The sequence below is a fragment of the Lepidochelys kempii genome, chromosome 10, assembly GCF_965140265.1.
Source record: "Lepidochelys kempii isolate rLepKem1 chromosome 10, rLepKem1.hap2, whole genome shotgun sequence".
Classification (NCBI taxonomy): Eukaryota; Metazoa; Chordata; order Testudines; family Cheloniidae; genus Lepidochelys; species Lepidochelys kempii.
The window spans coordinates 24,552,079-24,562,895 of record NC_133265.1 but is presented as its reverse complement, the minus strand read 5'-3'; the positions used below and the strand labels follow the sequence as shown (position 1 = coordinate 24,562,895).

At 37.5% G+C, this 10,817-nt stretch overlaps 1 protein-coding gene across 2 annotated transcripts in view; it reads right to left on the bottom strand.

Annotated features, from left to right (window-relative positions):
* Nucleotides 1–7,078: 7,078 nt before the first annotated feature.
* Nucleotides 7,079–10,817, bottom strand: part of GRIN2A (glutamate ionotropic receptor NMDA type subunit 2A) — a 296,277-nt gene continuing 292,538 nt past the window's right edge. For both annotated transcript variants that reach the window (XM_073362474.1, XM_073362473.1), the window contains exon 13: nucleotides 7,079–9,727. In XM_073362474.1, coding sequence (XP_073218575.1) covers nucleotides 7,937–9,727 — 1,791 coding nt within the window. In that variant the 3' untranslated portion in view covers nucleotides 7,079–7,936. The remainder of the gene's footprint in view (nucleotides 9,728–10,817) is intronic.

Here is a 10,817-nt window from a genome sequence, read left to right as displayed (position 1 = left end):
CCATAAAATCAGCCTCTATTTAATTTCATTCCTTGACTCCTTTTTGCCGTGTAACCCTCATCTTTTTTCTCCCATTTTCTTAGTGATGGGCTAGCATTATAAACTCAACCGCACTTGAATCTTCTAGATCAACAATTTCTATATGCTCCAAAAACTCTCTCTGATAACCAGTATCTTAACTGCAGGATACCTGCCAATACATGTCATTTTAAATCTTACCATTGTTTCCTTTTCCCAGTTCTGAACATAACGTTCACTTTGACTTCTGTATGACATATCCCTAACAAAATTTCTTAACACCCTCTTCTATTGATAATGTTTAGAGTAAATATGCTTCACAGATCCCATCCATTCAAGAAACATTTCATATAAAAGCCCAATAACACTGCTGTTGGTGTACACAGGCAAAAAACTTGCATGGAGTGTGGGTCTTTAGCTGCACAACTCCTACCGTAAGTTGCATAAGTAAAGATTCTGCACGAGTCTTGACAATGCAGCTCAGAAACAGAATCTCCTCCCCAAGAAATAGCGTAAGTTATTTTTCTGATTCATCATCAAAAGACCTGATCAGCAAATGATATATAATAGAAGAATCCAAAATTGATGGTTTAGTTCTTTTTTAACAAAAATCTGTAAAAAAGGACTTTTCCAAGCATATGATGTACAATATTTAGACTAAAAGTTATTTATTCTCATTATGCATTTGCTAGGGAAAACATAGTCCTACTTCTGATAGCAGCATAAATACAAAATAAGATCCTCTCCATGTTAATTTCATGTCAATGTAAATACAACCATTTTCCCCCATTAAAGCTTAGTGCCATTTATGAGAAATGAGGGAAACATTAGTTCCCTAACAAAGTATAATCTTACTTGTAATTTTACATTGCACTGTATTAGTATCACAATATTGTATTTATTTGTATTTATTTTCACAGATTTATAACGTGCATATAGAAATATACTTTTGAACTATATTAGTAAAAACAAATACTAATACAAAAGGGAAAGGACAGAAAATATCAGAGAGTATAACTAGTTATCAGCACTACTTTTTAAGTTGTGGAGAATCAGAAACATCTCTTTTTAAATATATATAATACATGTAATGGGTTAACCTATTAATGAAGGTCTCGCATGACAATGTTACAGCATGATTATATTCTATACCAATTTAGCCTTGCTTTTAATACAAATAAAGAATTAATCAAAAGGACTAAAAAGGAGAATTCAAATATTTCAAAACAAAATAAAAAAGATCGAAGAAGCAAAGAGGTAACTCGGTGATCACCTTAATATTATTTTTGGTTTTTAAATTATAGATATGATTATATAGTAAGATCATTATTGCATGATCTGCAGTGGAACCCTGACAGCTCTTTAGACTAACACTAATTTTAAAACCATTTAAACCACTGACTGTACAGTACATGGTATATGCTATATATGAGACGTAACAAAAAAAACAACTCATGAACATGCAAGAACAAGTAAGAGCATTTTCACTGCTTTGGAGGAGCCTGCACATTTATAATTCTAACTTTAAAAGATGCAGGGTTTTGGAAGAGAGCCAAGTTCTACAGAAGGTACTCAGTACATGGGTATGGGGAAATGCTGCAAAAAATGCAGAGTATCTGATTGCTGACATGTGAAATAATTGGGGGTCTTATTTACAAACACTGTGGCCTGTTCCCCAGCAGTGTTAGAAGTGAGTTCTACAACTCTCCCCACAGTTCAGTGTGGGAATAGACCTCAATGACTATAAATCACCATCTCTTAAGCTCACAGACATGGATCTGACTGCATTATAATGAAGAAGAATTGGTATTCTGTTAATACCACAGTGAAAGCTAACCATTAACAGTAACTTTACAGTATGTACAGTATGCTCATTTCAGATTGAACACTCCTGTAAATTATCACTGTTGGTCCTGGTGCTGCCCCTGTTGAAGCCAATGGGAGCTTTGTAATTGGCTTTGATGAAAGCAGGTGGACCTTTTTGTATTGCATCATATGTACATATGCAGTTGTGTTTATATTCATAAATATAAGTGAGCATTGATGATTAATTTTGTTTCCTATTAGTGACAATAAATACTAATATTTTGCTAATATAATTAAATACTAAGACAGTACAGTGTAGATTCACTAGGAAAATGGTTCATACTCTACAACGTTAAAGTGACTATTCTTTCAAGCACTGCTCAAATAGGGAAAGAGAAGTACAGTATCTGGAAGAGTCTCACACCAGAGAGGATGCATAGTCAAAGAAAGACAGTTATTTACATCCAGTTGCAGGAAATACTTTCTACACCAAGGCTACTTTACCACTGTAATTCTATTGTCTTTAGTTTAAATTGTAATGGACATTACCCTGTTCTGGTGCGCAATCTGTCATAAGGATCCTAAGGACTAACACTGGATTTCTAAGGATGGAGAGAACCTCATGCACGTTTTTACTCAGATGGAATGGAACACATACTGATGACCAGTACTTGATATTGTCCATCAAGTACGTAGAGCAGTTATCACTCTATATTAAGCATTAGAGTAATGTTCTGTAATGATCAATGTATTTATTAGCTCTTATTTACCATACTTCTTAATGAAATAATTGTGAATCAAACAGCAAAAGATTTCATCTATTAATTCCTCCAGAGTCTGTGCTTGATTCTTAGTCCTTTGCTTCTGCTATGGTTCAAATCAGGAATTCCTGATCTATTGATTGATTTAGAGATAAAAGCACATTGAATAATTCCGTATCTTCCCCTTTCTTGTTCTTTAAAAAGCACATATAGTAGTATAGTAATGATGTAGATATTAAGTTATTCTACAATAGACAGATTCTGCTACTCTTACTTTACATTGAATTGTTCCTTTATGCCATGTGTGGTCACCAGGAAAACAGTGCGAACGCTAGGGAGTAAGGTATTAGAATCAGGCACTAATTTATACTGTCACATACTTTGGAAATGGTAGCTACCTACAATGATATTAGCAGAATCCAACTCTTTGCCACCTTCAAAACCATGTGGATAAAATTTACCAGGAAAAGACTCTCTTGCTTTCTTTAAACCTTGTTGTGTGTTCTCATGCAAGGGCAGCTGAAAGATTATGCTGACATGCAGAAAGGAAAGGGAGAACTATGAGATTATGCTGGAGCCCAGTTTGCTACGATGACTGGGTTCAATTCCTCCTCAGAGCACCTGCTCAGATCTGAGATTCTTCAATAAGGAGATAGTGAGGTCAGAGAGAGACTAGGCAAAATATCAAATAAAATTTGCCAGAAATAGGAAAAAACATCTGTTTTTTTCTTTTTCCGCCCTTGTGTTTAAATATCATGTTTTTCCCTTTTTGTTGTGGGAGTGGTAGTTAGTGGGTGGCTGCAGAATATAGCAAATGTGGAGACTGTGGTATAGGAAATGTAATTAGTGGGGAAAACAATTTTAAAAAAGAATAAAGGAAAAACATACTGGCATGAAATGGGAGGAGCAAAACCACGAAGACTCTTCTACAATTTCTGTGAAATAGGAAAGGAACAAGATAAAAATATGTCAGGAGTAGCTGTTTTCACCTCTATGTACCTGAGCTATGTAATGCTACAGAAACAAACTAACAGTCTTAAACACCAGTGACAACAACGGTCATAGTGATTTAGAGTCTGATCCAGCTCCCACTGGAGCCAATGGGAGTCTTTCTATTAACGTCACTGGGGTCTGGATCAACTCTTTGGTGATAACACTGACCAACAAACTGCTGTGGCGGTAATTGAGAAAGTGTAACAAGTATCAGGCACTGCCCATGGAAGTACAGAGATGGGGGTCACATGCATGAGGTTTCCCTTTCCCTCTCCAAGAAAGAGGAAGGAGATAAAGAAATCCTTGATCTCTATTTGACTGTTAGTCCAATGGTATCAACAATGTGAGAGTACTACAAGCAGACAAAGTCCAGGCCTCCCCGGGGTTTTATGGCTCAGTATCACATGCTGTGGCTTTTGGCTCCATTGCCAAAAGTTTTTCTTCAGCTTTTTAAATTGTTTTTCTTTACACAGATCCATCAGTAACCACCCCACCTTTGTCCCTGAAGATGAGCCTTTACATTTCTTCTCTGTTTAGTTACGTTGTATGCCACAAGATCAAGATGGTAAATACATTGTGGGGATAAGAATCTGAGTGTATGTGGTTCCTCCCATTAAGGCATCAGTGTTCATTCCCAATGAACAATTGTGTTACTATATTACCCAGCCTTCCTGCTGCTTCTTAAATTTGGTTTCTTTGTGCTGCACATTTACATTGCATCTATGTGGTGACTAAGATGAATGCTGTCTGAACTGCAACAATCTCCAGCATTCCACCCACCTCAGAAAAAGAACACCCCACAATATATTTTTCAGCTAATCTACTTGTACATTTCACAGAAGTACAAGTCCACCTGGTTTCAGGATATTTACATTTGAATCTCCAGTTACCTAGAAAATTTTGCAAATGGGGAAAAAAAATCAACATTTCAAAGCGCAGTACCCATGTATATATGTACAACATGCAAAGCATGTGTGCCTATACACAGAAACAGATGACACAGCAACCTTAGAATTATCAGATTTTGAGAGACTTACTGCAAATCATAATGATTAAGATGGAGTCATTGCAAAGTTTCATGATTCATCTTGTGATAAAATTCCCAGTAAATTCAATGTCACAGGTAGGGAAGGCAAATTGGTTTGATTGAAATAAGAGTTACTCTGCTGGTTCAAAATAATCTAAGCCTTTAGCTCATGACTAGCATTGGACAAACAGTGGAAACAATTTGCCACAAATATATTTGCTAAACCAATTCGTGGTTCAATACGATAGCGTTCATACTCTTGGTTTGTTCACCTTCCCACAAATGTAGGGCCAGTCAGTTTTTGTCCACATGATTGTGTGGGAAGAACAGATTGTTCTGAAAGAAACACTCACCTAGTCACCTATGTGCTCTGAGTTTTGGTGTTTGGTACTGAGCGTGTTTGGAGGAAACAAGAAAAACGAAAAAGAATGGCAGAGGTTTTAAAACACCCAACATGAAAGTTCACACTGAGCAGCAAGAAAAGAGTAGGCCGGATGATGCTGAAAGAGCAGAACGTGTCCTTGCCCAGGGATACATAACATGTTCCAGTCCTAGAATAGGAATCAAGGTGCCTGCAGTGTGTTGAGATACTAAGGTGGAAGGGTTTGGTTTCTGGGGACAACCACCCTGTGGAACTTCTCTCCTTGTGGTCCAGGCACATCCATGTACACACAAGAGGGTGATTAACCTTACCACCATCATCACGGAGAAATGGAGAACCAGGAAACAGATGAGCCAGTCAAGCTTCACAACAGTAAACTGGATAACAGCTAGAAGATGGTGCCCTAGAATTTACTAGCCCTGCTTAGCTCAGAGCTCCTCTCAGCATCTCTCTGAGAAATTCAACACCTCAGTGATCCTGGCTGGCATGTTAGGTCATCTAATCAGGAAATGGAAACCATACCATGTGACTCAGGGATTATCACAAAGACCAAATTTGAATACAGAATTATCAAGGGAGTACTCATTATGAACAGCTGGGAAAACCTCATAGATTTTATAAACATATTTGGGCCTAATAATCTCGATTGAGATTTTCTAAGCTGAAGGGAGTTCCGCCCCCAATTCCCGTGAGCGTTGAGTGCTCAGTTCCCTTTGGAACCTTTGAAAATACCAACCACCATCAACAAATTTGTAAAAAACTCATTGTGGACAATTCATGAACTGAAATAAAGCTCAAATCTTCTTAATAAATTGTTTTCAAGAAATAATTCAAGCAGCTGTAATAATGACTAAATTTTGTCTCATCCCTACTTTTGGCCCTTTGTTCTGAATACACTTTATAAATGTGTAGAGCACAAGAATGTTGTCTATATTTTCTCTCTTGTGAAGCGTGCTATCCCAATTCATGACAACAATTGGTATATTGTACTTATTTCATATAGATACTATAGTTTTATCTGATATGAACATGATACTTCTCAGAGTCAGAGCTTAGGGGAGAGCGATGGACTCTTGGGTTGAAAAAGGCAAAGGTTATTTTTGCCCAGCAATGATTACATTTTCCAGTCCAATGGGATAGCACTTTCTCCACTTAATTCCATTGTTTTCCATTAGAATTTTCCAATTCAGCCACTTCTTCAATGAACCCTTTAAGGAACTTGCATTCATATAAATTTGAACTATCTGCCCCCAGCACAGTAAATGGAACAGCTCTCAGCATAGTTCAGGAAATAGGTGAGCAGAGGTTGCTGAATGTTTTCCATTGTACACATTACTTTGGTATACATTTTCCCCCTTGGTAAAATGCGGTATATATTTCTGGAGTGCAGAATGTATAATGTATATATGTGAAATAATCTGGTGAGCGCAGAAACAAATGTTGTGTAAGAATGCATCTATACCTTGTGAATGGCTTTGAACCATCAGTGGGTTATTTAATATATGCCTCATGAGTGATGATAAAGATATTGTTCCTTAGTTTCGCTATAACTACATTACTATGTGTGGATACATTAAATCTTAATGAAGGGTTAGAGAGGTTTAAAAAACTAGCCTGATGGTCAACAAATATACAAGATATTCTAGAAGGAAGAAGTCACTAAAAAGGTGTTAATCTTTCATAATACGGTATACGCAAAAATGGTATTGCATTCCTGACTGATTACATTAAACATATGTTGGTGTCTGATACAATATTAACAACTGTAATAATATTAACATACAATTAATTAGATGTCACCACTACTGCATTGTGAACAATGAGCTACAGGTGTTTTCATTATTATTTTGTTTTGTAATGAAGGGATAAAAGAGATACTATACAGCCCTGAGTAATGACCATTAAGGGGCAAATGCAAAAACTTACATACATATTAGGCTTCAAGATAAATAATGAGGTCCATAGCTTGACAGATTTAAGATCCATATATTGATATCTAAAAATATATATTCTAGGTTATGCAGCTTATTTTTGACCGCACAATGAAACCGCATAATTTTTTAGTAACTGAGTTTGTAACTGTAAGTGCTTATGAAATATAAAGAAAGCATTTGTACACCAGCATTAACCAATATCCATATGTCTTCCTTTTGATAGATAACAGTTTGGGCCTATATTTTCCACATTTATCTTTATGAGATTAGAATGAGCATAACATTTTTGTGCTAACACAGTTTTTTATTCCATTTTAGGGCCCTGAGTTTTTTTCTTTTTAATTATTCTGACGTTTGAAAACAAATATGAAACTAAAATATAGCTTTGAAAGTCTAACTCTCTATTCTTTTACAAGCCTGTATTTAGTTACAGTGCAAATGCGCTCTTCGCTTTTTTTTTGTCTGTCAAACTACATGCATACCATATTGCTCATCCAGTATTAGAAAACCATTAAACATTCCTGATGACAGAAATACATTGAGTGATGCTCAACAACAGAATTTAGCATAACTAAACCAGTAAAATAATTAAAATACAAAAGAGCATAGTTGCCAACATATCTTGGCATAGGTGCCAACTCAGTGGGCGCTCCGGGGCTCAAGCACCTACAGGAAAAAAATAGGGGGTGCTCAGCACCCACCACCCAGAGCTGTTGGGCAGGGCCACCAACAGGCGCTCGGCGGGAGGGGAGGTGGAGCACTCACTGGGAAAAATAAAAGTCAGCGCCGGTGTGTCTTGGGGCTCTTCAATTCAACCTCCAGTTATATAAATGGCTTCCCCCCCAGTTTTCAACAAACCCTGGATACATCTAAAAAGATGTCATATCCTCTTACTTATTCAAGTCCTGAGGGTATTGCATATTATCATTTAGCATAGTACTGTCTAAGAATGCACTCTTTGCCTCTAAGATGGTGGCAACTATGTTTCCTTATAGATAAAGTGTAAATGGGAAACTTAAACGTCTGATTCAATACTAGGCATTTTCTTATACACACGTCTATTGCTGCAGGAATTTAAAACTCTTGGAGTTGAGTACACACTATTCTTATTTGCAACATAAGGCATAACATGCTCTGAAAGGTACATATCATTATGGACCCGGCCATCTCGGGAACTATATGATGCTGTGGACTTTATTGATGACCTTGAATAAGTATCATTTCTTGCTTTTGCTGCTAATGATTGTTTGTAAAGATCAGCAGGACTTCGGCCAAAAACTAAGTGCTGGTCATCACGATAGGAGTGCAGAAAAGGGTTATCTGCAGAGTGATCAGGATACAGGGATTTGCTCCGCTTACTGTCCTCCAGAGTTTGCGTTACGAGTGAGCTCTTGTTACTCAACAGTTTGCTTGGGGGGACATGAAATGTGTTTGCATATGAGCTGCAGTCTAGAAACCTCTCTTTCTCTTTCAAGCTTATGCTGCGAGCAGGCCTTCCAATATCTATGTCCCTGGACTTATCGGGGATGTTGTCAAAAGAGTGTTGCCTACTGATCCTCATCTTATCCTTTTTCTGATGCTGGATTGCATTATTCTGAACCCAGTCATGCTCATACATTTCTTCAGGATGTTCCGAGCTGGCTGCTTCCTGCAATATTTGATCTTCATCAATATCATATAGGTTCCCCATCCGCAAGCAAGCATCACATTTATAGGGAGACCTGCTTGAATAATGGCCTGTGTAACTGGGCAGATTTGAAAGACAGCTCCTGCAATGGGTGGAATTCTGTCTGTATCTATCATTCACCTCGCCTAGCGAAGCATTTTTATCTTTTAAGCTATAGTGCTTTGAATAAAGTTTGTACTGGTCATTATTTGGAAGACTGTCTTCATTATGCAAAGGAGTCCTGTTACCATGTTCTGCTTTCCTGTAGTTGTCATTGTGATCTTGGTAAACAGCAGGGAATTCAATAGTCTCTGGAAGGACAATATTTTCAACATACTGGGGTGGGTTCAGGTGGAGACCTGGCTGCTTGTCAGCATCGATTGTGTAAATTTTATCCCGAGGAGTGCTTTGTTTGGTTTTCAGGTATGTCAGCTCCACATCACTACAGTCCTTTGGGTATTTTGACACCACTGATCTCTTTTTAACATTGTCCTTGGTTTTGTGGTGTTTGTTATTGTTTTCGGGTTCCATATGGCAAGTGGCTCTGCTTGAGGTCTCCGATACATCCGAATGGACAATCTCCTCAGGAAGGTATCTCTGGCTCTTCACAGAATGCTGCCTATTTTCTTCTGAACCATTTTCTCTCTGTGAACCTTGGCTCTGAAGAATCGATTCTTGACGTAAAGATTCCACAGATTTCTTCCAAAGCTGCCTGGGTCTGGAGTTTACTTTTGCTTCTGCTGTAACAGCAACTTCCACTGTATTTGGATTTGATTCATTTAGTGTGAGAGGATGCTGACCTTGGAAAACATAGTTGTTAAGATTGTCTTTGTGTCGGTTGCTGACAAATGTTTGCAGTTCACTCATATTGTCACCAAAAAGGCTGTCCTTTGGCTGAAAAGACCTGTTTTCAGAGAATATCAAATTCCCCTTATCCATGACCATGTCCATAATTAGCGAACCCCTTTGAATAAAATCACCTGTTCTTTTGGGGGAATTAATTCTTGAAGGATTAATATTGGTCATATTTTTGGCTGTTCGCAGTAGTTTTAACATGTTGGTTTGGGAGCTGGTCAGAGTAAAGTCAGGTGATTTCTTTTTTTCCTCAATGTGCACTCCATGAATACAGCTATAAATACCCTGTAATAAGAGTAACATAAAACAAATTATATCACCAACTGGAAACTTTAAATACTGTAATTTTACATATTTCATTCTTAGCAATATGATTAAATTGGACATCACTTATTTAATGAGCATAAAGAGCAGAAAGGCATGCTGTCTTCCTGCAGCATATTTCTAGAATCATACATAAGACAGCGATGATAAATATTTCTTGATTTCATCTATGTAACAATAAAAGAAAAGCATTGCTAACATCAAACAAAACATTTTCCCCAAACTGTATCATTCTTTGGCACCATAGGCCTCAGGCATTAAAAAGGAGAAAGTTATACTATTATACTGACAGGTTTCAGAGTAGCAACCGTGTTAGTCTGTATCCACAAAAAGAACAGGAGTACTTGTGGCCCCTCAGAGACAAACAAATTTATTAGAGCATAAGCTTTTGTGGGCTATGGCCCACTTCATCGGATGCATAGAATGGACCATATAGTAAGAAGATAGATATATATACATACAGAGAAGGTGGAAGTTGCTATACAAACTGTAAGAGGCTAATTAAGTAAGATGAGCATTATCAACAGGAGAAAAAAACTTTTGTAGTGATAATCAAGATGGCCCATTTAGACAGCTGACAAGAAGGTGTGAGGAGGATACTTAACATAAGGAAATAGAATCAATATGTGTAATGACCCAGCCACTCCCAGTCTCTATTCAAACCCAAGTTAATGGTATGTAGTTTGCATATTAATTCAGGCTGAGCAGTTTCTCGTTGGAGTCTGTTTTTGAAGCTTTTCTGTTGCAAAATTGCCACCCTTAAATCTTTTACTGAGTGGCCAGAGAGGATGAAGTGTTCTTCTACTGGTTTTTGAATGTTATGATTCCTGATGTCAGATTTGTGTCCATTTATTCTTTTGAGTAGAGACTGTCTGGTTTGGCCAATGTACATGGCAGAGGGGCATTGCTGGCACATGATGGCATATATCACATTGGAAGATGTGCAGGTGAACGAGCCTCTGATGGTGTGACTAATGTGATTGGATCCTATGATGGTGTCACTTGAATAAATATGTGGACAGAGTTGGCATCAGGCTTTGTTGCAACGATT